This window comes from Lacerta agilis, chromosome 8 (genome assembly GCF_009819535.1).
Source record: "Lacerta agilis isolate rLacAgi1 chromosome 8, rLacAgi1.pri, whole genome shotgun sequence".
NCBI classification, from domain to species: domain Eukaryota; kingdom Metazoa; phylum Chordata; class Lepidosauria; order Squamata; family Lacertidae; genus Lacerta; species Lacerta agilis.
Genome location: NC_046319.1, coordinates 6,863,136 through 6,890,702, shown reverse-complemented (window position 1 = coordinate 6,890,702; position 27,567 = coordinate 6,863,136). Strand labels below are relative to the sequence as shown.

The following is a 27,567-nucleotide window of genomic DNA, read 5'->3' as shown; positions in this document are numbered from 1 at the left end:
GAGGCATAATTGAAACTGTTATAACAGCTTGGTACGGTACAGCCTCCAAGAGAGACAAGAAAAGGCTCCAACGAGCTGTAAGAATTGCAGAAAGGGTAATTGGTGTTAGCTTGCCTTCAATAGAGACAATTTATGCTACCCGAGTTAGGAAGAGAGCAGAGAGAATTGTAGCAGATCCTTTACATCCCGGTCATCATCTGCTTGATTTACTTCCATCTGGACGTCGCTACAGGAGTTCATATACAAAATCGGCCAGGCACAAGAATAGTTTTTTCCCTTGTGCCATTAAATTGTTAAATTCATAGTTGTATAGCTGAAGGGGGGGGGTAAATTATGGGTGGGGTTTCCTTGCTTCTTTGTATTGTGAGAGGAACAGTGTCTGTATGTTTACATTGCAATGTAGCTGAAACAAATTCCAAGTATGTTGGAAAATGTACTTGGCCAATAATAAATTATTCCTATTCCTATTCCTATCTCTGAACACCACTTTCTGGACACAGCCCAGGAGGAAGGAGTGGAACCACGGCATAACAGTGCCCCAACTCCTTTAGACAGTCCAGACGGATACCATGCTGTTAAATCTCTGAGGCTGATGGGAGACCAACCCCCAGCACACCTGAGGCTGGGCAGAAAGCCAGCTTGCCTGTGCAGGGCAGGATATGTAGCATGCACAGCCTCTCTGACAGCTTGCTGCTACCCATCAGCACTTGAGGCAGCTGCCTCACACTACCCAATGGTAGGACTGGTCCTACAAAGGACGATGGAAGGAATGAGGGAGGCGTGGCAGGCTGAACCTCAGGCAATTAACAGATCATAAAGCGTTAGCTTGCATAAACCTAACATGTTCTGAAAAGGGGTTGCTATGATGCAAGCTCAAGCTGCATGATAAAAATAATCAGCATTTCCACCTGCAATAAGTGAGCGATGACAATACTTTCTCATCTTGCATGTTAGCAGGGACTGCTACCGGGGCGCAGCCACTCCGCACGCTTGCAAAAAGAAAAAGTAAAAAAACCAAAACCAAAACGGGCCATCAGGTAACGGGACAGCGAGAGATGAAACTGCCGCTGACCACAATATCCTCTCCTTTCCGCGCCTCCAAAATTCCTCACGCGATTGAGACACAAGGAGGAGGGCGGCGACGACGTTTTTGCAAGCCGAGCAAAAGGAACGAAGGAAGAAAGGAAGGAAAGGAAAGGAAAGGAAATTTCCTGTGCAAAACAGGAACTTGAGCTGGAGGCGGGGTGTAGGCTACTGCGCACACACCCACGCCTGGATTGGACCAACCCCCAACTCTCACCCAACCTGGGATCAAATATCTAAATTCCTGCAAACTTTACTTTCCTGGAAAAGCCCAAGAGACAGAATAGGAGAGGTTCCGGGGCGGGCAGGAGTCGCTTTAGAGTTTTATCCACAGTTTATTTATTTATTGCCCCCAGATGGTCCTCCTCCTCCTCCAAGCCGCTGCAATCCTGGCCGCCGGGACTTGGGCTGCATCTGCGCTCCTCCCTCCTCGTTCTCTCTTTTCATTATGAAAATAAATTCCACTTTATGCACCAATGAGTAGCAGGAAGGCGGAGAAAGAGGCGGCGGCATCAGTAGCAGCCTCGGCATCAGCAGCTGTGCAGCGTCCGGTCTGGGTAGGCTGGCGGTTCTGGGTCAGCTCCCTGCTGCAGCCAGACACGGTACTGGGGGTGGTCTTTGGGGGGGGGGGGAGCGGGAGGCAGGAGAGGGGAGCGAGCGGGCAGGGGAGGGGGGCTCCCAAGCAGCACTGCCCCGCCTCTTGGGGTGGCAAACTGGAAACATGAACCTGAGGCTCCGGGCATCCCAGGGAGGAAGCGTGCGCAGCCCCCCAGCCCCGATCCCCAACTCTGCACGGAAGGGGAGCAAGGAAAAAGTCTCTTTCCCTCTATTCCCCCCTCGAGGAACTGCCTTGGGTGGGGGCGAAGGGGTGCGGGGATGGTCCCTCCCCGTTCTTTGTGATAGGTCCCAGAGGCCTCGCCTTCGGGTTTTTTGGGGGGCCGCTGGGGGTAATTTTCTGGCCTTGTGGGCTCCTGGGATTTGGTGGAGTCAGGAGGGGGCGAGGGGTTGTTGGGTCAAAGGAGCAACAGCAAGGAGCAAAAACGAGACAAATAAACGGGTGGTCTTAAAGGGGAATGGGTGGGTCCGAGCCAAACCCAGGGTTCATAAAAACAATATTTTAAAATAATTGCTCACATATCTCAGCCTTCCCTTGGGGAGCTTTGGGTGGTCTACAGTGGTTTCACTAAAAGGGTTTGAATATGTTACCTAAAAATTAGGAGTGGGAAATGTGTTGCCTGGGCCTTAAGGGAGCAAGGCTGCTGTGTCTCCAGTTACCCAAATTGTGTGTGTGGGATGTGTCTTTTTATATATAGAATCATAGGATTGTAGAGCTGGAAGGAACCCAAAGAGTCATCTAGCCCATCCTCCTGCAAAACATGTTTTTAAACCCTTTCCCCCAGCCTGCGCAAACTTCACCTGATACATGAGGGCAACCAAAATGGTCAAAGGCCTGGAAACGATGCCTTATGAGGAACGGCTTAGGGAGCTGGGTATGTTTATCCTGGAGAAGAGAAGGTTAAGGGGTGATATGATAGCCATTATCAAATATATAAAAGGATGTCATATAGAGGAGGGTGAAAGGTTGTTTTCTGCTGCTCCAGAGAAGCGGACACGGGGCAATGGATTCAAACTACAAGAAAGAAGATTCCACCTAAACATTAGGAAGAACTTCCTGACAGTGAGAGCTGTTCGGCAGTGGAATTTGCTGCCAAGGAGTGTGGTGGAGTCTCCTTCTTTGGAGGTCTTTAAGCAGAGGCTTGACAGCCACCTGTCAGGAATGCTTTGATGGTGTTTCCTGCTTGGCAGGGGGTTGGACTGGATGGCCCTTGTGGTCTCTTCCAACTCTATGATTCTATGAGGAGTTAAAATGTGTAATCGGCTCTTGGCTATTTTGCCTTTCTAGCTCATTGGATTCTTGGCAGTCTTCTTCTCTCTTTTTTAAGTGTATTTAAAATTGCATCTACCCATAGCACCAGCATTTTCTAGGGGTGGTGTAGGGTTCAGGAGTGGTGCGGTGCCAGCCCGGAGCACGTGAGGAAGCCTGGAGTGTGAATGTGTGAATCGTAGAGTTGGAAGTGACCCTGAATAATCATCCAGTCCAACCCCTACAACACAGGAATCCTGGACTTCTTGGTGTTGTTGGCTCATTGGTCCTAGACAAGAGACCCAGTTTGCAATAATACTCAGGTAGCAAAAGTCCTGATGGGAGCTGGAGGGAACTCGTGCGCAGGGCAACCGATTCTCCACTCCTGATCAACTGTCCAGGTCAGCAGCCTGTGTTTAAAAGAGCTTTCGGGATAAGGTAATCAGCGATCACTAGCCATGATGGCTCTGGGCTGCTGAGGGTGGCATGACACCTCTGGATATCACTTGCTGGGGGACAAAGTGAGGCAGGGACTGCTGTGTTTGTCTCCTACCTGCAGGTTTCCCAGGGTTGGCCACTGTGAGAACAGGAGGCTGTTGATATTTAATGATAGCAACCAATGCTGACAACTGGTGGGTGGGTGGGGGCTCAGGGGGTGAATGTGGCCCCCTCGGCCTCTCTATCTGGCCCTCGGGACAGTCTCCCTCACTTGCCCTTAAGAGCCCTGAACCATGACAATGTCTATTGTTTGCTTGCCTTGGTCACTTCTTGACCTTTGCCTGGTTGGAAAATGGAAAGGTGAGAGTCACATCCACTGCCCTGCAGGGTCTTTTGCCTCTGCCCCCCCCCCGACCACCACCACTGGCATGTGGCCCCCCCAGAAAGTTTCCCACAAGGCAGTGCAGCCCTCAGCCTGGAGGATCTCCCCTTCCCCTGCCTGACCTGTTGCCTGCTCTTCCTCAAAAGAGCAGCTAACAACTAATGCAAAAGAGAAAAATAAAAATAGCATGAGCGATATAACCTTACAAGTAATTAGTTGTAATTAAAAGATAACTAGCCAGGTCCAAAGCAGTTGGCAGCACTATGAAGCAAAGCCGCGAAGACCCCTCATTATGGCCCTCGGGGACAATCCAGCAAAGACTTATCAGGACTAGATCCCCGCCCCTTTTGATCTGATCCTGCAGGGCTCCTCTGAAATATTTATTGCTCGGGCCTTGAGCAAAGGTGCTGCTGTCTGATGCGATGGGAAAATAGCCAGCAAGTCGTCATGAGCGCAATGCAACCTCAGCAGCCCTCCAGAAAGTTAAATTCACGAGACCGCTCTCTGTTCCTGTGAGGTTTTTGTTGGTTTGTGTGTGTGTTTTGAGTCTCAGACATAGAGCATGATTCACATTGCGCTCTTTCAACGGCTCTTCTGCCGTTTTCCATGCTGGGCTCTTTAAGCAAGACGGGCAGGATATAAATGAGGTGACCGGAGGAAAAGGAGAGCGTGAGGAGGACCTGGAAGGCACAGCAGAAATCAAATGGGAGCAAACAAGGGAGTCCAAAGTGTTTCAGGCCTTGCTGGTCCTTCTGCCAGTGTGGTGTAGTGGTTAAGAGTGGTAGACTTGTAATCTGGGAAACCGAGTTCGTGTCTCCACTTCTCCACAAGCAGCTGCTGGGTGACCTTGGGCTAGTCACACTTCTCTGAAGTCTCTCAGCCCCACTCACCTCACAGAGTGTTTGTTGTGGGGGAGGAAGGGAAAGGAGAATGTGAGCCGCTTTGAGACTCCTTCGGGTAGTGAAAAGCGGGATATCAAATCCAAACTCTTCTTCTCTTCTTCTTCTGCCGCAGCCTTTCTCAACCTTGGTTCCACGGATGTTGTTGGACTACAACTCCCATCGTCCCTGACCACTAGTCTTGCTAGCTAGGGTTGATGGGAGTTGTAGGCCAGAAACATCTGGGGACCCAAGGTTGAGAACCACTGTAAATTCAGAGGAAAGCAGAGCCAACATTCTGATTTCCAGCCAGGCATCTACGGTATTCTAACTTGTTTGCCCAAAGTGACCAGTAAAGGTAGCAAAAGGGGGTGGGGGGGGGGAGGAAGGCACCTTGGGCTGTGTTCAGTTGCCATTAAGGGTGGCACACTGGGAAAGGCACAGGTCTGTTCCACTTGCAGGAAACTCCAGCATGCAGAACCCCAGTTGAAAGGCATGTCTGCTCCTGTTCTGTTCAATGGGGCTTACATATGAAGACCCCTCTGGGCATCTTGGCCATGTGTAGGGCAGGCGAGATTTCTTTGCTGCTCTCAGTGACTTGGTTTTGCGTTGTCCGTCCTCCTCCTCTCCTCCCCACCCAGATACAAAATTAATTGCTAGGTAAATCGTAACTACACGAGGTTTGCTTATCAATATTGAACACACAAAATAAATTATAAATGCCTTCTTAATTTGCTTTAAAAGTATTTCTCTTTTGGAGCTTTAAAAGCCATAGAAGAGAAGTTCAGACAGCACATTCATGCATTCCCTCTCTCTCTCTCTCTCTCTCTCTCTCTCCTCTCTCTCTCTCTCTCTCTCATTTTTGGGTCAATTAAAATGCAGCCCAAAGCCATTGCTGCCGCCATGCTGGCAAGAGATTTGCGGCACTCAACGTCTACCCAAAGTGGCGGGGGAGTGTGTGACCATTTTGTATGATGGTAGATCCCGACTCCAGTCATTCTTGTCTGGGGCCAATGGGAGTTGGAGACTAGCAGCACCTGGAGGGCCACAAATTCCCCATCCCGTGTTTGTGTGTGTTTTCAGCCTTAAATAGGGCTGGGGAACTTGTGGCTCTCCGGGTGCTGTTAGACTCCCAACTCCCATCGGAGTGAGGAAGAAAGTTTTCGAGGGCCCTCCAATGTTTATGCAAGTCTCACTGTGTTTGGAGGTAAATACGGCTAGATGCTTAAGGCGACGGTTGTGACATCTCTGTGTGATGCAATTTTGTTCAGTTTTAAATTTAGTGCAGTTGATGTTAGAGGTCACGGTTAAGGTGTGGTACCTGTCATCATGACGGTAACTCATGTCCTGGGTTTTGACATTCAGACTGAGGTGTGCTTGGTCTTGTTATTCAGCTCATCGGTAAATATGGGTGTGAGTAAAAATAAAATAAAAAGTCGCTATGTAGCAAATTACATGGAAATGCCAAGTCTAAAGGGGATCAAACTGGTTTTTTGCCCTCCTCGTAGCTTTTTAAACGACTCTTTCTACTAAGTTTATAAACAAATAATAACATATTTCGTGGAAATAGCATTGTAACTGTAGTTCATAAATCATAAAACAATAGTATGCCAGTTGTGTGGACAATGGCATATAAAATCTGCTAGTAAGGTAAAGGTAAAGGGACCCCTGACCATTAGGTCCAGTCGTGGACGACTCTGGGGTTGCGGCGCTCATCTCGCGTTACTGGCCGAGGGAGCCGGCGTACAGCTTCCGGGTCATGTGGCCAGCATGACTAAACCGCTACTGGCAAACCAGAGCAGCGCACGGAAACGCCGTGTGCCTTCCCGCTGGAGTGGTACCTATTTATCTACTTGCACTTTGATATGCTTTCGAACTGCTAGGTGGGCAGGAGCAGGGACCAAACAATGGGAGCTCACCCCGTGGCGGGGATTCGAACCGCCGACCTTCTGATTGGCAAGCCCTAGGCTCTGTGGTTTAGACCACAGCGCTACCGATGTCCCTAACAAAATCCGCTAGTAACCCACTCTAAATTGCTACAATACAGAGGGAAAACATATGGATGGAGCGTAGCTATATAATTATTACATTCAATTATAAAAAACACGTGTTGTCTGGACTTCTAAAGTAACCTTGAAAAGTCATTCAGTTTCTCCAATAAAATGGTGTCCCAAATCTTTTTAAACCATTTTGAAATGGTTGGTTATCTGTAAAGCTTTCCATTATGTGGCAATACAGATAAGATCAATATAGGGACTGGCCCTGCTGTTAGGTAGGGTGAGGCAGTTGCCTCAGGCAGCAGATTTGGCGGGACGGGATAGGAAATGGTGTTGGAGGACAGAGCTGTGGGTGTTGTGTGGCCTGTCGTCCATTCTCCAAACTGCTTTGCTGTCTTTAGTTGCAGTAGAGGACACACTCCTGCCACCAGAACCAAAGTGAGATTCAACAGCCTATCAGTTGTCATCTGTGCACAGAACTGGGATTGCCAAATAACTTTTTCCTAGATGCCTGTCCCCTTAAAAAATAAAATGAAAGCACTTAAACTTGAATATGTGTAAGCTGTGAGTTACCTGTACTCTGGTGAGATGCTAAGGTGTGTTAAGTAGCTCATCACATCCTTTGTACAATGGCAGTAAAAAAAAAAAAGAACAAAGAATTCCCCCAGCGCTACTAGCCTTCTGAGATAGCATTTCACTTAAATCAAATCAAATGCTATCTCACAAGGCTAGTAGCTGGCAAAGGCACATTTTATCAGAAAGTGTCTGAAGTCAGAAGTGGATGTGTTGACTCCTGGAATTTGCATTCTGACTGAGTGTTCCTTTTCTGCAAAGTCAGGACATTTGAGTGGAGAATCTTTAACCAGGCAAAATTCTTCCTTGGGGCTTTAATGAGAGATGGGTGGAGGGAGATATTTATAGGGCCAGGAGTGTGTAGAGTAGCAGAAAAGGGACGGAACAGGAAAGCTGGCCGCTTAATCATGCCTCACCACTCCCAAAAGAATGCAAAGTGCCTGTGCAAACTTAAATGTTTTGTTGCAAATATAGAAATGATGTCTGCCGTTTAAAGAGAACTGCGTCTCAGTGCCGTGGGGGAAGTTTGACTAGGTGACCTGTGTGTCCCCTAAGCCGGCTGTGCGGAGGCTAACTGTGAATGAGCTGGTTCAAGGTGCCTTCTCTCTTCTTGGAGTGGGGGGGGGGGGCGTCTTTATTCCCCCCCTCCCCAATCTAACATGGAATGGAAAGCCCTTCAAATACAGGGCTGTCAACTGGTCTCCTGGGATTTGTTTCCAAACCTGAGGAGGTCAGCGGCTGCAATGAGCCAACGGATTTCTGAGCAGCTGCCCCTGTCATGCCGCCCACCCATCACAAGGATTCTGGGCAGTGGGACCTAGGGAAGCAAGCAGGACCAGTGCATGACAGCATGCCCCCAGTGCCAAGTTACTCTTTGGGTCCAGTATCGGCACCCGCCATGATTTTGCAGGGGAGTCTGTCCCTTTTGGGATTTCTAGCTTGCTGGTCTCCAATGTACAGAGCAATAGCCACACCTGGCATGCCCTTCTATCCTTCCTATAGAGCAGTGTTTCCCAAACTTGGCTCTCCAGCTGCTTTTGGACTACGATTCCCATCATCCTCGGTCCAGTATACCTGAAGGAGCTTCTCCACCCCCATCGTTCTGCCCAGACACTGAGGTCCAGTGCCAAGGGCCTTCTGGCGGTTCCCTCGCTGCAAGAAGTGAGGTTACAGGGAACCAGGCAGAGGGCCTTCTCGGTAGTGGCACCCGCCCTGTGGAACGCCCTCCCACTGGATGTCAAAGAGAAAAACAACTACCAGACCTTTAGGAGACATCTGAAGGCAGCCCTGTTTAGGGAAGCTTTTAATGTTTGATGGACTATTGTATTTTAATATTTTGTTGGAAGCCGCCCAGAGTGGCTGGGGAAACCCAGCCAGATGGGTGGGGTATAAATAATATATTATGGTTGTTGTTGTTGTTGTTGTTATTGTTATCATCATCATCATCCCTATCCCTGACCCTGCAGCTAGGGATGATGGGAGTTGTAGTCCAGAAACAGCCAAGTTTGGGAAACACTGCTACAGAGCTTATATCCAGAGCTACCTATGCCCCACTGGTTCTTTCTGTTCCACCACGTTTCTGTGATGCTCACTGCATCTATGTTTTCCTCTAAGACCCGGCACCCCAGTTCTCCCATCTTCACTTGGAGGCTTATAAACCCTTGGATACCATCTGCCTCTTAAATTTGTGCTCCTTCGGCATCCCGGAATTGCTGGAGAGCCAGTGTGGTGTGGTGGTTAAGAGCGGTAGACTCGTAATCTGGTGAACTGGGTTCGCATCTCTGCTCCTGCACATGCAGCTGCTGGGTGACCTTGGGCTAGTCACACTTCTCTGACGTCTCTCAGCCCCACTCACCTCACAGAGTGTTTGTTGTGGGGGAGGAAGGGAAAGGAGAATGTGAGCCGCCTTGAGACTCCTTTGGGTAGTGATAAAGCGGGATATCAAATCCAAACTCTTCTTCTTCTTCTTCTTCTTCTTCTTCTTCTTCTTCTTCTTCTTCTTCTCTCGTGCCGCTGCACTCACAGCACCTAGTTTTCCACCACCCACATTTCTATTTTCATCTATTTGATCATCTACGTCCCAGGGGAGTGGGGGGAGATTTGTTTGAACCGGAGCCTTCTCAGCTCCTGTTGTTGGATTTCCCTTTAAGGTGGCACAGTATTCTCTTTTTTTTTTGGTTATTGTTTCTTAGATGCCTCCCAAACCTATGACAGTTGAAGAGCACTCCATTCTCTGCCAGTGCCTGGAGCTTTGTTCTGATGGGTCAGTTTGCTCTAACCAATGCGCTACAGTAGCTCAGAACAAAGCACTCGGGTTTGAGCCAGCTGACAGCCCTGGAACTCAGCCCTTTATTATTATTATTTTTATAAGAATTTATTAAATTTTAACAATAAAACACACACAAAATACAAATACAACAAAACACTACAAAACTACAAAAAATAACATAAAAAGCAAAACACGAAAAAGCAAAAATCTTAACAAACAAACACCTATTTAACTATCCTTATAATATTCATAACATTGTTTTGGGACCTCCTCACATCCTCTCTTCTGCGTTCATTTCTAATCTTCTTTAGTAATTTTATAACATTGTAAACTCATCGTTCTCATCTAATTTTAATCATTATAAACAATACTCATCATTTTACTCTAATCTCAATCCTAATAAAAATAAACATAACATATTTCTATCTACTTCTTATATCCCATCTTAATCAAACTTCTGACATTACTGTAGCCTTATATGTCCTCTGATTTTAATTTCAAATGTCTATCTTTTCACGTCGTTTCAAATAATCTTTAAATTTCTTCCAATCCTCCTGCACCGTTTCTTCCCTCTGGTCTCGGAGTTTCGCGGTCAGTTCTGCGAGTTCCATGTATTCAATCAACTTCATCTGCCAATCTTCCACTGTTGGTAATTCTTCAGTTTTCCAGTTTTTAGCTATTAAAATCCTAGCAGCTGTTGTGGCATACATAAAGAATGTTCTATCTTTGTTGGAGATTTCATGAAACTCAGCCCTTTAGAACTTCAGTAGTACAAAGCGTGGGGGGGGGAGTTACTTTCCTTTCCCTCCGACCCCCAAAGTACCCACCCACCTGAACCCCATACTGCTCCCGGAGGCTTCCCTTGTGGGGCGAGGAGACACACCGCAACACTTCGTTTTGATTCCTCTTCTTCTTTCCCTGTTTCCAACCCATTGATAGTGAGCAGACGTCTGGCAGAGTGTGTCGTGACCCCTCACTTTGGGGCCTGCCTGAAAGCCCCCCCACGGCGGTTATTTTATGAAATGCTTCTCTGGGTCTGCACGAGGGGGCTGCACCCATTGTTGGCCTTCCTTCCTTAAAGCAGATCCATCGAAATGAATGGACATTGGCTCCATTAATTTCAGCCAGTCTATTCGGAACAAAAACCGGTTGGGTGCAATCCTTGGTGGGCACAAAGACTTTTGTGGCGGCATTTCTTCAAAAATAAAATAAAATAGGGTTGTGTTTAATGTGGACATAGTTCTTCACGAGGTTTAAAAAAAACTGAATTATTTTTTTGAACAAGCACAGCTCCTCATAGAATACGCTGCGTTTTTATTTTTGTTTTGCAACGTAACCTTGAAGCGTACCCGAGAACAGACCGCTGAATTTTCTGGCAACTTGCTCTGCTTCTTCTAAAATACGTTTGAGAAAAACCCCAAAACAGGATGGGGTGTGTGGTTGGCTTCTGTTTACTGTCCGGTTACCTCCTCGAAGCAAGTTGATAGTCATCCTGCCCTGATAGACCTCCTTGCCAAAGTTGCTCTGTGTCCTTGAGTGTTTCAGCAACCTTGACTGTGTGTCACAGAAAGGCACCTTGTGTTAACAGGTTCACTTCTAAGTAGTATCAACAGGTGCTAGATTTGTCTACACTGCAGCCGACCCATTGCACTCTGGGGCGGATTGGACAGGTATCGGACTCCCCAACCTCATTCATTCATAAAATGTTCCCGTCCAAGTTGTCTTGACTTTCAAATGGTTTTGTGTAAGATTCCTACCCGCTCCTCCCCCCCCCCCCCAATCACTCGGGGCAAGTGGCTGTTAACTTGGCGAGATATGGCGATAGCTTGTGTACCCATAACAAACATGCTGAGGGATTGCGGAGTGGGGTTTTAAATGACTGGATGTTGACTGTAACCAACGTTAGTGTGCTTCTCCCTCACTCTGTCCAACCCCCCACCCCATAGCGAGAGTTAGCTAGGCAGGAAGCAGTGCGGGCGGTCCTGCATCCGTCTGCATTGCAACAGCATACCTCTTATGCAAAATACCAAACGAGGCCGGAAACTTTGGTTCTCTCGGCTGTGTCTCACCGCTTTGCTGATGCTTCCAACCCCCGGGTTTTCCCTGCCTGCAGTTGTGTTTTCTCCCCACTGCTGCTAGTGAAAGCAGAGGCTGTGCATGGACAAAGAGAGAGCAGCAGTCAGTAAGAGGTAAGAGCAAAGGCATGCTAAGCTAAGTGGGGGATCAGGGATGGACGCTGGCATTCTAGCTGGATGCCCAGCATGGAGGAAGTGGAGAGAGGAAAGTTTCCTTCTCTCTCTCCTAATGCTAGAACTTGTGGACGTCCAACGGAGCTCGGGGTCAGAGGCGTAGGAAGGTCAGGTGGTACCCGGTGCGGAAAATTTCTTGTCAACCCCCCCCCCCAATTGATTCCTCCCCTGCAAAAATGGTTTTACGTTATTTCATATTTTCTTACAAAGGAATAATAGCAAGTAATAATAATAATAATAATAATCTTTTATTTATATCCCGCCCTCCCCGGCCGAAGTCGGGCTCAGGGTGGCTAACGTCAGATACATAACATTGGTGTAAAATCAAACAATAATTAAATTACCTCCTAAAAACATCTCAAGATCAAATTAAAGTCTAATTAGATGGCTTTCCACAGGGTTAGGGTTGGTTGTTTCCTGCCTGGCAGGGGGTTGGACTGGATGGCCCTTGTGGTCTCTTCCAAATCGATGATTCTATGAACAGTAAGTGCTCCACTGAACTGAAATTTCAGCCTTCGCGACATAGGAAAACAGCCGAGTGAACAGCTATTTTGGTGGAGGAGGGTCAAGATATTAACCGATATGCATGAAATTTCATATATAGCTATATCATCCCTAGTATAGTACGATAAGACCTTTGGAGCAGGCATTTAAAAATAAAAAGTTTTTTTATGAACCGCCCTAGTAGGGCAGTAATTGTTCCTTGATTATTTGTCACCCCCTCTGTTATGGAAAATGGGGTGGTCCACCCCCTGCGCCCACCCCTTGCTTACGACCATGCTAGGGGTTGGAAGTTTTGGTGGAACTCGCTGTCGCAGGAGGCAGTCATGGCCACCAACCTGGGTGCCTTTGAAAGAGGATTAGACAGTTCATGGAAGGAGAGGGCTCTCGATGGCTGTGATCAATGGCTACTCTGGAGAAAGCAACGCTTTTGAATGCCAGTCATCGGAAACTGCAGGAGGGGAAAGTCCTGCCTTTGTGTTCTTTGAGAGTTTCCCACAGGGTGAGAACACGATGCTGGATTCAGGGGGCCACTGGCCTGATCCAGCAGGGCTGTTGTTATGCTCGTATATTCTTATGAATATATATTCTGCATTCATCTTCATAATTAGAGAGGATAAAAGAAGTGGAGATGTGGAATTTGATGTTTATTTGATAAGAATAAGATTTAGGATTTAAGATATGTGGATTATAATTGTAAGACTAAGATTAAATGCAAGAAAGTAGATTTAACAATGTTACAAAGTTACTAAAGAAGATCAGAAAATGAACGCAAAAGAGAGGATGTGAGGAAGTCCCAAGTTTAAGATTATAAAGAGGATAAGGATGAGTAAATAATTGTTTTGTTTGTGTGTATTTTGTGTGGTTTTTGTAGTGTATGTATTTGTGTTTTGTGTATTTCTGTTATTAAAATCCAATAAATTCTTTTGAAGAAAAAAAAACATAATTATACAGCGGTGCCTTGGTTTTTGAGCATCTCGGAAGCCGAACGTTTTGGTTTCCGAACGCCGAAAACCCGGAAGTCATTGCTTCCATTTTCAAACACTTTCCGGAAGTCGGAACAGCTTCCGCTGCGTGTTTTTTCAGTTTTGTCAATTGACTTTGCCGAATGCCCTTTACCCCTTGTTGTTGAACATTTTGGGAGTCGAATGGTCTTCCGGAACAGATTACGTTCGGCAACCGAGGTACCGCTGTAATTTATTTAGCAGAGATTTATCACATTTTGGACCCCAACCTTTTTCTGAAATGTCCAGTGCAGGGAACATCATCATCATCATCATCATCATCAATAATAATTTATTATTTGTACCCCACCCATCTGGCTGGGTTTCCCCAGCGACTCTGGGCGGCTTCCAACCAAAGATTAAAAATACATTAAAACATCAGTCGTTAAAAACTTCCCTAAACATAGTTTAAGGAAGCTTTCTGTGTTTAAGATAGACCATTGACCCACTTAGTTCAGTATTGTCTACACTGACTGGCAGCAGCTCTCCAGAGTTTTAGGCCCTACCTGGTGATGCTGCCAGTGGGGAATGAAACGGGGACCTTCTGCATCCCAAGCCGGTGCTCTATCACGAAGTTGTGCAACGGCTCTCTAAGCTAGGATAATACCCTCGTTGGGAACTAAGGGGGTGGCTTCCCTAAGGTTTGAGACTCAGCTGAGAATTTTTCTTAGGGTTTCTCAGCTCACAGACGACAAGAACGTAAGACAAGTCATACTGGATCGAACCAAAGGTCCATCTTTTGTCCAACATCCTGGTTCCACAGGTGCTCAGCTGATTGCCTCTGGGAGGTGTTTACAAGCAGAGCAGTAGCCTCTTGGTGCCTGGCATTCAGAGGTATACTTCCTCTGCAGCTGGAGGTTCCATTGAGCTGTCATGACTCATAGCAGCTGCTGGACTTCTTTCTCCGTGGATCTGTAGAATCTTCCAGTGTGGTGTAGTGGTTAAGAGTGGTAGACTTGTAATCTGGTGAACCGGGTTCGCTTCCCCGCTCTTCCACATGCAGCTGCTGGGTGACCTTGGGCCAGTCACACTTCTTTGAAGTCTCTCAGCCCCACTCACCTCACAGAGTGTTTGTTGTGGGGGAGGAAGGGAAAGGAGAATGTGAGCCACTTTGAGACTCCTTCGGGTAGTGAAAAGCAGGATATCAAATCCAAACTCCTCCTCCTCCTCTTCTTCTTCTTCTTCTTCTTCTTCTTCTTCTTCTTCTTCTTCTTCTTCTTCTAACTGTTGTGTGAAGTAGCCCATCCTTTTGTCTGCCCCGAATCTCCTTCTATTCAGCTTCATTGGATGGTGTCTTTTGGCTCTGGTATTATGAGACAAGAGGGAAAATCTGCTTTCTCCACAGCACGTACACATTTCTAGAAGCCTTGGTCATGTCGTCTCCCCCTATGTCTTACTTTATATTAACAGTATGAAAGCTCATAGCAAGAACAAACTTAGTTGGTCTCTAAGGTGCTACTGGAAGGATTTTTTTTATTTTGATTTGATAATAATAATAATAATAATAATAATAATAATAATTTATTATTTCTACCCCACCCATCTGGCTGGGTTTCCCCAGCTACTCTGGGCAGCTTCCAAAAGAAGGTTAAAAAGCTGTGCTTTCTTTCCAACCACCTGGAACCAAATCAAACACAGGTGTACTTTTAATTGTAGAATTTACACGTAAGTAAATCTACAATTTACACATAAGTAAATCACGCGGGTGGCGCTGTGGGTTAAACCACAGAGCCTAGGGGTTGCCGATCAGAAGGTCGGCGGTTTGAATCCCTGTGATGGGGTGAGCTCCCGTTGCTCATTCCCAGCTCCTGCCCACCTAGCAGTTCAAAAGCACGTCAAAGTGCAAGTAGATAAATAGGGACCGCTCTAGTGGGGAGGTAAATGGCCTTTCCGTGCGCTGCTCTGGTTCACCAGAAGCGGCTTAGTCATGCTGGCCACATGACCCAGAAAAAAAGTCTGCAGACAAACGCCAGCTCCCTTGGCCTATAGAGTGAGATGAGCACCGCAACCCCAGAGTCGTCCGCGACTGGACCTAATGGTTAGGGGTACCTTTACCTTTAAATCTACAACATGACCCCTTTAGGACACCGTCACCTGAAATTTCAGCCACTTAACCGTTTATATATTCATTTATTTATATTTTTTGTCCATCAAGTTTTCTTTCAAAAAGCAGCTTGGAATAAAAAATAAAAAATCCCCCCCATGGCCAACTGAATCCTTTTTATGTGGGGCATGCTTTTTTTAGCTCAGTCAATGTAACTTGTCGGGTTGAAATAAAAAGAATCCCAACAAATCTGCTTCCCTGACCAGTTCCAAGTGGCCATACAGAGTCCTTGTTCCAAAAACCAGAAACAACAGCTTGCCACAAAAACAGTCCCCCTGAATTTCCTTACTGCTTTTCCAGTTCGGTTTTGTCTTGTTTTTTTTACCTCAGCCAATGGAATATACTTGGTCACTGAGGTATTTATTTATTTATTTATTTATTTATTTTTTTACTGAGTTCACTGAATTTCCATCCTGCCTTTCCTCCCAAAGGAAAACCCCTTTGCCATAAGGTCCCAAAGGTGGAGCACAACAATTGGAAATGCAGGCAACTCCACACTTCTGCGTGTTAAGAGTCATGTGCAACCGCAGACACACGTGCCGTTTTCGACGGCCAACATGGGACGGGGGTAGACCGGACCGGAAGGGACTTGCACACGTCCTGCTGATGCACACAGCAACCGGGAACGGAGCCCTGCGGGAACGGAGCGGGGATTCCCCTGTACAACATTAAAAACATGACAATCACATTGTCATTGAAGCAAATGACAATCGCAAGAATAGGGGCGAGTCCTAAAAAATATACGGGAATAGCTCAGAGATATTGCGGGCTTGGTTCCAGACTCCAGCAATAAAGCAGGTATATAATAATAATAATAATAATAATAATAATAATAATAATAATAATAATAATAATAAATTAATAAATAAATAAATAAATAAATAAATAATTTATTGTTATACCCCACCCATCTGGCTGGGTTTCCCCAGCCACTCTGGGTGGCTTCCAACAAAGATTAAAATACATTAAAAAGTGATGGATCCCATGAATGGTTTTACGAAACAAATGGATCCAGAGAAGCAGAATTTTCTGGTGCACTGAACCCAGGGGGTGGAACATGATGTCCTACAGATGTTATTGGCCTATTTCCCATGACACCTGGGGCGCATGGAAGTTTCAGTCCAGCAACATCTGGAGGACCACAGGTTCCCTGTCCACCCAGACCAGGGCCATTCCATTGTCACAGGTGGGACACTTTGACCATGTTTTTTGGTATTCACACATGTATAACAATGTAAATATACATAAAAATTAACAACCAAAATTTAAACTATGTTCTTAATAAGATACTGAACATTTTACTAATGTTTTATTATTTTATGGATATTTTTGACAATTTTATTAAATGTTAAAAGTGTTGTCATGGGTGGGACAAAAAAAGGACATGGAGCTTGAGATAAGTTTGATTTATGGAAAAACTCTGTGAGTTGGGAGGTGACCAATGATAAACTCAGCATATCTGTTTAAATCAATGTTTATTGGTTACAACTATGCAATCAGGAATTAAGTTCAAGAAATTTAACGATACAAAATTAAGGAAAAAATGCTGTCACGGGTGGGACAATCATCAGAAAACTTTTAACTTGAACATTTCTGTGAAGACTACATGGGTGGACTTTTGAAAAGAAGGTCCATAAAATAAACTTCTTTTGTCTTTAGCTTTTAAAAAAATGGTTAGACTGCACGTTTGGAATCTTCCTCACCAAAGTCGTGCTCATCTAGCATTCTTATCAGGCTCATTTTTCACGGAATGGCCCACCAGCCTCCTGCTTCCGTAAGTGCCCGGTTAGTTGCCTCCAGGAAGTCTACAAATAGGGCCTGAACCCAAACTGCTCTTTGTCCCTGATGCCTGATAGTCAACAACATTGCTTGGGGTAGTAAATTGTCCCGCAGAACCATCCGTCTAAGGCTCTTTGCTCCATTCTAACCAGTCAGGTGAGAGTGATTCAAGAAGGACGGAGAGCAGATCCTTGTTGATCTTGCTTATCTGGCCAGTGTGAACATTAGCAAACCATGTAATCTGTTAAAAGAAGTCCAGGATATGATCAACGGGGCACATTCTGAGTTGGTCTGCAAAGGAGTTGTTTGCTGCCTCTTAAATCGATGCTTTACGATGCAGCGCAATGCTATCTCTGCCTGCTCAGAAGTAAATCCTGTTGGATTTGGAGAGGCATACTTCACAGGACGTGAGGTTAGGACCTTGGCCTTAGCCTTTCGCACTGCAGCCTTTCAGGCTGTGCAGGAGGAATCCTTCACTTCCCCTGCGATGCCCCACTGAGAGCATGGCATGATTTTTACGTGGGGGGCCTTTTCCAGATTGCGACACTGTGGCCCTCTGACAGCCGGCCTCGTGTCATAGCAAAAAGCCTCAGCTGTTGGCCGGGGAAAGTCCCTGGTTTCAATGGTCTCGAATGCAAAGTCACAAGCTTTTGCCCTGAAATGAAAATGAAGTCACAGGAGTGGGAGAGCAAAACATGTTTTGCCTGCAGAAGGTACCAGGCTCGACCCCTGGAGTCAGTCAGGGTTGCCATCATGAAGCTAGATGAATCCATGATCTGGCTTGGTATCAAGATCTGTCAACTGCTGTTACCCAGGCACGGTATCCATTTTCTGGGGAGAGGATTGGTGTGCCCAAGTCCTGGTTGTGGACTTCGTGGCAACATCTGGTTGGCTGCTGTGGCAAGCCAGATACTGGATTAGAAGATGGCCCTTTGGTGGGATCCAGCAGCCTGACTATTCTGATATACCAATAATAATAATAATAATAATATTAATAGCCCTGGTACCCAAGATCCTTTTAAATGGAGATGCCAGGAATTAAACATGAGACTTTCTTCAAGGTGCTCTACTCTTGAGCCCATGTCCCCTTCCTCTGATTTATTTTATCCCATCCACCACTGCGGCCTTAAAGGCTAGGAACTTCTTTTACAGGGGAGGGGAATTCTTAGGATGCTAAATGTTGCCCTTGTGTGGTGGAATTGCAAAAGACACGCATGATAAATGGTCTCCACCAGGAGCAACTGCGCACAGAGGACAGGTAACAAAACATAGGGCATTGGGGGCAGGGGGTTGGTCCTAGGAACACCCCTGCTTAACCCAACAGTGGTTCTGAATCTACCTTTTCAACCATGAGGCCTAGGAACTTGCTGGTTGCTTTTTAAATGCAGCTTACTCCAAGGGTGCTTCAGATATTGCCAAACTCTGAATGGGGAAGTAGGTATCATCCCACACACACAATCCAGACCATTTTTAAAAATAGCCTTGTACTGTGAGATCACAGGGTTGTTTCTTCTTCTTCTTCTTCTTCTTCTTCTTCTTCTTCTTCTTCTTCTTCTTCTTCTTCTTTCTTTTGTATTGTCATTCCTTGGAGGAAGTTCAGCTGTAGTGATGCTCTCAAGCTTCTTTCACTCCACAGTGTGTTTCTACAGGGTGATGCCCATTTGAGCTGCCACCATGTCCATGTACTTGAAGCATTTCACCGTGGTGGGGGATGACCCTGCTCAGTGGAACAATGACTACAGGAAATGGGAGGAAGAGGAGATGGAAGAGGAGGCGAAGACCCCTGAAACTGCCGTCAAAATCGACTCTTCCCCCAGGACCCCTACCTTCCGGGAGGTGATGAAGAAGTTGTTCCAGTCACACAAATTTCAGGTACGTGGCAAGCACCTGCTCTTATGTGAATGGAAACATTGGTGGCCCAGAGACCTCAGTGTTGTATTGAGTGCCCAGCTTTGAAGGGAAAGAAGACGGAGGCCTCTAGGGTTAAATTGCTGACCCACGAATAACCAGCCATTGCCACCAGCAGGAGCAATTGAACACCCAGTCAACTTGGGTTCTCCAAATACTTCGCGGACTTTCCTTGTAATCACAATTTATTTTTTTATTTTTGTAGTGCAGTTGTTCTTGGGGTGTCTTTTCCTCAAAGGCACTACAATAAGGTTACCAGATTTTTTTTCAATGAATCCGGGGACACTAGAAATAAATAAATAAGTGCTACACGTTCGGGACATTGATGCTGCAGCGGTGGCGGTGGCAGAGGGGTGGCCGCCGCCTTGACCTCAACCGCCACGTTTCCCATTCCTCCGAGGCTTCTATCTCCTTTCTCCATGAGCCTAGGCAGCCCCCGAGTTGTTGGTTCTTTGGTGGTGGTGGGGAAGTGGTGCGCAGTGGGTCAGGCATGGAAGGCGGAGGAGGGCCAAGAGCGACGGCGGCGAGACTCAGCCTCCCTTCCTGTAAGGTTCTCGGTTAGTTGCTCATGAGTAAGCAGCCAGGACTCTGCTGTTTCCTTTAATGATTTTATTGTGCAAACTATGTACAGTTGCAGAGCTAAAAAGTTGAAGTCTGTATCAAGCGGTGTCAGAATCCGGGAATGGCCCCTTCCGGTTCTGACCCCAACGAAAGAGTTTTGGTATACGAAAACCCCACCTTCCATCCTTTCGTTTCACCCCACGACACCTTTGGGGCGACGGAAATTGCGTTCCCCTTGTATCGCCCTCGGGACTGGGGAGTGTTGGGTCTCCCTTGCATCCCCAGAGCCTCTACTCCCTTTCCCTTGTGAACTCTGCTCTTTTTGCTACCAGAGGAGGTGCTGCTGGCAAGGTGGGACTGGGGCTCTGTGTAGCATCCGGAGAGCCCTTCCACCACCTTGCGTTGCATCGGGGACAGTTCCCTGACACTTCCCATCAGAGCAGCCCCAATCCCATTCCTACTTGTGTGCAAGCAGGAGGGGGCGGGGATCCCTCAGCTGGGAAGGGAGGCTTCCTGTTGCCTAACTGAGAGATCCCTGCCCCCTCCTGCTTGAACGCAAGTAGGAGTTGGGAGGCTGCTCCGATAGGCAGCATAAGGCCTCCTTTCACAGCTTAGTTGCTGGGGTCAGGGAAGGTAGAGGCAGCACGGAAGTTGCATTCTTAGAGCCCCTGCGCCACCAGTGTGGTGTAGAGAGCCAGTGTGGTGTAGTGGTTAAGAGCGGTAGACTCGTAATCTGGGGAACCGGGTTCGCGTCTCCGCTCCTCCACATGCAGCTGCTGGGTGACCTTGGGCTAGTCACACTTCTCTGAAGTCTCTCAGCCCCACTCACCTCACAGAGTGTTTGTTGTGGGGGAGGAAGGGAGAAGGACAATGTTAGCCGCTTTGAGACTCCTTCGGGTAGTGAAAAGCGGGATATCAAATCCAAACTCTTCTTCTTCTTCTTCTTCACCATCACATGGGGATTTCCGAGCAGCTCCTGAAGCCAGCCAGAGCCAACTGCTCTGGGCTGCTGAGACTGCCACTGCTGCGTTTCCTGGGGACATTAGATGAAATCCGGGGACATTCCAGGGATGGAATTTGTCCAGGGACTTATTCGCAAATCCAGGGTCTGTCCCCGGGAAATGGGGACATCTGGTAACCGTACACTACAAGCATGTTTGGAGCAGCAATAAAACACACTTTTCCCATATCACGTTTTCTTACAGGATGAGACTGGACTTCAAAGTTTAAAAGGGCACAGGCCCAGGGGGGCGCAAAAATTCTGCCTCTCCACTCTGGCTAGGAGCTTGCCCAACCCGTTCCACCACCCAGGCTGTTTCTCTGGGTGGCAGCAAGGTGGGCAGGCTCCTCTGGGTGCTCCAGCAGAGCTCCTTGCCCTGGGCATAAGGGATTGGGGGGGCACTGGTACAGCTCCTTGCCAATGGCGCAAGGAAGCCTAGGTATGCCTCTGCCAGGGAATGAATGCTGTTCCTCAAACCAAATCTGAGATGCGTTATCCCAAATGGAGAACAGTAACAGTAAACTTGCACCCCAGCTCTAATCAATTCCGTGTGGTTTTAAAGAGGAGTCTCAACTTTCCCGCCGGGTGCACTAGGCTGAAAGACAGTGAGCTGCCCAAGGCCAAGTCATTCTCTGGGTCTCCTTGGTGCACAGCCTAATGGTCTACACACCACCACACTTGAGCCGCAGCTTTTGCCTCATTCTCCTTATCCCAGCTGCCGCCTTTCTTCCATGGCTGATGAACACCAAGCCTTGACTTTTGCAATCTTCTGCTTGGCTTCAAAGGTTTGCATATTTATTCTGGTCTTGGTTCTCTTCCTCTCCCAGATCTTAGTTGTCGGCCTGGTTATTTTGGATGCCATACTGGTCCTCGGGGAACTGCTTATGGACTTGAAAATCATCCACCCTGACAAACACGAGATTGCACCCAAGGTAAAGGCAATACGGGAGGAATCTGCCTATAAATCATGGCTGGTGTAGCCAGTGTATTGCAATTCTGTGAGGTGTAGAATCCAGCTTCGTCAGAACCTTAACTTCTCATTTTTAGTTACAGGTGGGTAGCCGTGTTGGTCTGCCATAGTCAAAACAAAATAAAAAATTCTTTCCAGTAGCACCTTAGAGACCAACTAAGTTTGTTCTTGGTATGAGCTTTCGTGTGCATGCACGCGAAAGCTCACACCAAGAACAAACTTAGTTGGTCTCTAAGGTGCTACTGGAAAGAATTTTCTATTCTCATTTTTAAAGTAAGCCAGTTGCTAGACCTGTAGAGATGCATATATGTACTTGAAGAGATATGTGTGGTGCCCTTTCTCTGTGAAGCAAATATGGGAAGGTGTGTATGTACGTGTGACCCACCCATCCCATAGTTTGCTACAGAAGATTTTTCTTTGGTTGCGTTGTGGCGTTTGGTCTACTAACATTCACATTTACTAAGAAGGAAGCCAAATACAGGTTGGAGCCAAGTAGAAATGTATGACCCTGAAATATACCGAATAACGCTATATAAAGATAAAAACCTGACCTGTATAATAAATGAAACATTAAAAAACAGAATCTTAGATCTCAAGGGAGGCCAGAAGGCGTTGTGTAAGTTGAACAGCCTTCACTGCGAATTTAGCTGCTTTAGATGTTGCAGGACCTGTCTGAACTAGACAACGGATATTTAATCTTATCCATAGCAATGAGGGTAGCAAGCTATGCTAAATATTTCTCTGAATCTTTATGCCTAGGTTTTTTTGTACCATTCGGAGTATAGCACATAGCGTGTGAAGTTCTCAAGGGGTGTGTGTAAAAATGCAAAAAGGGCTGATCTCTGGGGGTTTTCTTGAATCTCCCTTCCAGAAAATTAAGACCTTATAGCGTGAAAAGGCAGGGCTGTGAATGCTTTGTGGCATTTAGTTCCAGTAGGTATTTCTCATCCCCGTGGTACAATCTAAAGCTGGGGAAAGTATTTGAAACTCTGGGTGAAGCAATAGCACCGCTGTGCTGTTCTGCAAACAGATCTTGGTGCAGTGCTGTAAATATTACATCGGCCAGGTTGGATTTCAGCAGCAAAAGGACCACTGGATAAAGCCAGTCATACCTTGGTTTTTGAACAGATTAGTTCCCAAACATTTTGGCTCCCGAACGCTACAAACCTGGAAGTGACTGTTCCGGTTTGCGAACTATTTTTGGAAGCCAAAAGATTTAGTGTCAGGAGTATAATGTATTCCTGGACACAGCAGAGTTAACTGCAGACTTTTTCTGGAAGCTTCTGGCTGTTGTGTAATTAACTGGACAGCACAACGCAGGAACTCAGCAACTCCTTGGATAACTATATACAGTATTTATTGAAGCAACTAGTATCCATAAGTTACTATGTACAGACTTTACAAATAAAAGAAACAAAACATAAAATCTTTCCTCACTCTCTCTCTTACACTGACCACTTACACCACACCAACCTAACACTAACCACTAACACACAAGCTCTCACACAGAGCTCACTCTTTAGGAACTCATTGACCAATCACAGGTCGTTGCTAAGGGTCTAGAGAGAGAGCAATCTGGGCTTTCTACCAACTGCTAATTGCTTGAAGATAGACAGCTGCATTTCTGCACGTAGGCAATTTGCAATCTCTAACAAAAACCACATTATTTAACCAATCTCTCTGTTGCGAGGTATAGGTACGCTTTTATAAAAGCCAGATTTAATGCTTTTCCATCAAATGTTTTGGGTAATAGACTTTCCAATGGCCAAATCTCCCTCCTTTGCGACTATAACAGCGGTTCCATAGAATCCTTACAACATATATTTTCTTGCTGTCCAATTCATTCGGCAGCTCGGTCAAAATTTTTGTTTCCACTTTTGAAGAAAACCCATGATGGAACCCAGGATGCTAAATTAATTTACTTATTAAATGACGAGGAACCGAATAGATCCTATACGGTCGCTAGGTTTTTGATTAATGTGCTATCTACAAAGAAGAGGAATGGTTCTCTGCTCATTTGTGACAATGTAGAAAATAACTAACTTAAAACTCATTCAGTTGGACTACTCAGATGGAAGGGTGTAAACGGGTTATTTTAAAATTGGTTTTGTACCGTATCGTTTAAATTTGTTAAATTGTTTTATTTTGTGTGTATTATGATGAATGTGTTTTTGCTATGTGATATGGGCCAAATGGCCGAAATCAACTACCTACCTAGCCAATCAGAAGCTGTGCTTTGATTTCTGAACGTTTTGGAAGTCGACCGGACTTCCGGAACGGATCCATTCGACTTCCAAGGTACGACTGTATATCCTCAGTCAAAATCTACTGCCTGCTCTCCAGGTGTTGTTAAAAGTGTATTAACTTTTGCCTTTCCCTCTTTGCACCCTGCCAGGTGTTCCACTACCTGAGCCTTAGCATCCTAACCCTCTTTCTGGTGGAAATTTTCTTCAAACTCTTTGTCTACCGGCTGGAGTTCTTCCATCACAAGTTTGAGGTCCTGGACGCCGTCGTTGTCATCCTCTCATTCGTTCTCGACATTGTTCTTATATTCCGGGAGCATGAGTTTGAAGCACTTGGATTACTGATCCTTCTTAGACTGTGGAGAGTGGCCAGGATTATAAATGGTAAATCTTGAGGAATAGAAGGATTTTTGGTATGGAACCATTCACAGTGCACAGGCACTAATACTCATGCAGGAATTTCTTGAAGAAAGCCATTGTTTGCTGTCCCAAGTTATTGCCTGAAAAACAAACTTGCAGCCAGACTTCTTCTTCATCGTTTTATTATTTGGCCACAGACCCATTAAAATAGAACAGTTGACAATTTAAAACATTCACTTGCAATATGAAGCAAATGACTAAAACATATATTATGCATTACATAGTACAAAGATAAAATTTGAGATACAAATTGCAGTTAGGATCAGTTAGGACCATTGAGTAGAGAACAAGAACTTGGCCATTATCTCTGTTATCATCTTGTTTGTATCAGCCGAGAAATACCCAGAGTTCAGTTCCAGTGTCCTTCCAAGGCTTTTCCTTATTTTGGAGCGGGGAATAATCTCTCGTGACCCTTCTCTATGAAGATTACATTCAAAAAAGACTTGACCCAAAGTTTTGACTACTTCCTATCTCCACAAGGACACAAACAGTCCTCACATGGGATGCCTCCTTATGCTGTAGAAGGGAGGTGGTTAAACCTGGCCCTAGAAAAGGCCTGGAGATACTTAGTCAAAACTATCTAGATATGTGGCATATCTAGAAAACGCATGTTAAACTAAAAAAAAATACTGGAGAGCAAATTCTATGGGCACATGAGAAAGAATATTGGCAATCAATATCCTTGACCCACTGTTCTAAAGTAGATTGTATAGCAGAATTTTATTGTGGGCAGAGGAAGTCCAGACTTCTGAATCATTCAAATCCCCTCTTCCTGGTATCCTTGACCTCTCTTCCCAGACCTCCGAGCCCTTCCTAACAGGAGTGCACAGTGCTCATGGCTTTGTCCCCCCCCCCCCACACACAGTGCCTTCTTTTCACCCTTTCTGCCGCCTCAATCTCCGTTCTTCCCTTGGGTCTGCTGTTTCCACATGTGACTTAGCCCAGAACACTTGGCAATACCAGTCTGCTTGCAAACCAGCAAACTGGACCTGCAGCTGGAGGGCCTTGATTCAGCTCCAGCTGCTTCCTCTCCAGCCTCCATCTCCTCTTTCCGGCGAGAGGAACACCCTAGAGGGCAGTTGTGAGGATAACCGCTGTAAAGAGCTCGTGAAGGTGATCCCTGGGTCTCAGCCAATAGGGCCTGGCTAACTTTCTTGTCCTCTGCATCCATTCCCCAAGGAATCATCTTGTCGGTGAAAACACGGTCTGAGCAGCAGATGTCCAAGCTGAAGCAAGCCAACCTGCAACTCAGCCTAAAGGTCCAGGAGATGGAAACTAGCTGTGCAGAGAAGGTAAGGCCATATTTTCAGTGGCTGAAGCTCTGATCCAGCTGCATGTAACTGAGTCAGCTTGAAATTAAGTCACAGCAGCAAAGGCACAGGACAGGGAGCAGTTTTAGCAGCCCCACACCCGACCTCATATTTGATGCCAGGCACATGGCGGGCGAATGTGGCTTAGGGAAAACAGATGCATGCGACAAGTTAGGACATGCACCATGCCATTAGGCCCATGGGCTGGAGGTTCCCCATCACTGATGTATGCCTTTCGAGAGGTGAGAACATCAAGAGCCCCTCTTAAGCTGATGCTCCCCCCGCCATCTCTCAAGTTTGGCTTCTGCGCTCCAGGCTCCCTTAACAGACTAAACAGGCATTTGGGTTCACGATGGTTAAGTGCTCTTGAACAAATCACCATATTTTAAGAAGTGGAGAGTCAGGTGAATCTTGCAATGAGCTCTCACTGACTAGAGCAAGTAGAGGGACCCCGTGGCGCTCAAGATGTTGCTGGACCAGAGCTGCCATCACCCCTGGCTGTTGGCCACCCTACTGAGAAACTGGTGCCCTCCAGAGTCTTGGGCTCCCAAGGTCCCATCCCTGGAGTTGAGAGAGGGCAGCTAGCACATGGACCTAATGCATGTTCACGGTGTCTGCCTTTTGTGGGGGTTTCATGGGGTAGCCAGTGAGAATCCACTGGGGCAGAATAAACTGGCTGCCTCTTTGTGCTGCAGAGGATTAGTGGGTGATGCAAGCAATCAAAGGCTGTATGTAATTTGTTCTCCATTACAACGCACAAGCTCAAAAGATCTGCAAGTTATTCTTAGGCTGTGAATTTATGCTGAGTGTTCACCTAGGTTGGTTTTCCATTTAGCCTTCTGAAAAGCTGTTTGAGAGGCTGGTACAAAGTGATAAAGTTTTGACATTTTTTTCATCCTTGCTTCTTCCCCTGCCCTGCCCCGCACCTCAAAGCTGGGGGAATGTCCTCTAGTTCCTCATAAACAGCCTCCCAAACTGACCTCAGAATTACTCTTCTCCAACAGGAGCTGGAAATCGAAAGGCTTAATGCTGTGTTGAAGCAACATGGACTTGTCGGCCAGTCCAGATAAGGTGCCATCCCAGGGCCCAACGGAGCCAGTGCCGCCACTGAGAAGCTAATTTTGTTTCCATACTGTGCCATTTTGAACATACTCTTTTGTACATTTCCTTCCTTTCCTAGAACAATATTCTATCCCTATTGCTTGTTAAGACTCAAGCGTTGGAAAAAAAAATGTATCCACAAACCTGAAAACCAATTATTACAATCTTTAATTGTACAGCTGTACAGTTTTTAAAAAATAGCAAAAATAATTTAATAAACATCAGATCTGTGAAACTGGTTGGCATTGATTAGCTTCACAAAACTGCAAGTACCTAAAGAGGAAGGAGGACGGATGGCAGGTGAGTCAGTGGCCTTTTCCCCAAATGCCCCCCAAATTCCTGAGTGTGCCTGACAGAGCAATTCCTTTAGTCTAATAAGTGAAATAATAAAATAAAATAAAAGCAATGTCTTACAATAAGCTCTTCCTACTTGCAGGACCGTGGAAATGAATATAGGAACATGCAGGGCTTTGGAGAGTTAGTAGTTCTGAAGAATGGAAAACATGGGGGAAATAAATTCAGAATACATACCAGGGTGTGTACTGCAATCCAAGTGTGTGTGTTGTGGGGGGGGGGCAGTAGTGGTGGGAACTGGAGCTTCCCAGGAGAGGAGGAAGCAAAGTATAGATATCTTGATTCATGGCTCCTTCCTTTACAATTCCCTGCAAAGTTGGTGACTGCCCACGTATTACAAAAGGAGGGGAGGAATGGCTTTGTCCAGGAGGTAGGCACGGCACAGGAGTTGAGCTGTACTCCACAAAACTTCCACTGTAGCACATGATGGAAGCTGCATTTGCTGGACCCCTCTCTCTCACTGCTAAACAGGAGAGTTGCTGCTGTTGTTTCCTCTAGTCCAGGCATAGGCAACCTTCGGCTCTCCAGATGTTTTGGCCTACAACTCCCATGATCCCTAGCTAACAGGACCAGTGGTCA

At 46.3% G+C, this 27,567-nt stretch overlaps 1 protein-coding gene across 2 annotated transcripts; it reads left to right on the top strand.

The window, feature by feature from the left end:
- Positions 1-1,452: 1,452 nt before the first annotated feature.
- Positions 1,453-26,869, top strand: HVCN1 (hydrogen voltage gated channel 1). 2 transcript variants are annotated; one of them, XM_033159246.1, is made up of 6 exons: positions 1,453-1,640; positions 18,758-18,993; positions 21,418-21,522; positions 23,956-24,187; positions 25,403-25,515; positions 26,538-26,869. In XM_033159246.1, the coding sequence occupies exons 2-6, from the start codon at positions 18,796-18,798 to the stop codon at positions 26,601-26,603; spliced, it is 714 nt and encodes a 237-aa protein (XP_033015137.1). In that variant the 5' UTR covers positions 1,453-1,640; positions 18,758-18,795; the 3' UTR covers positions 26,604-26,869. The 2 variants fall into 2 exon arrangements, with proteins under 2 accessions (XP_033015137.1, XP_033015136.1); XM_033159245.1 differs by having other exon boundaries at positions 1,453-1,685.
- Positions 26,870-27,567: the final 698 nt, after the last annotated feature.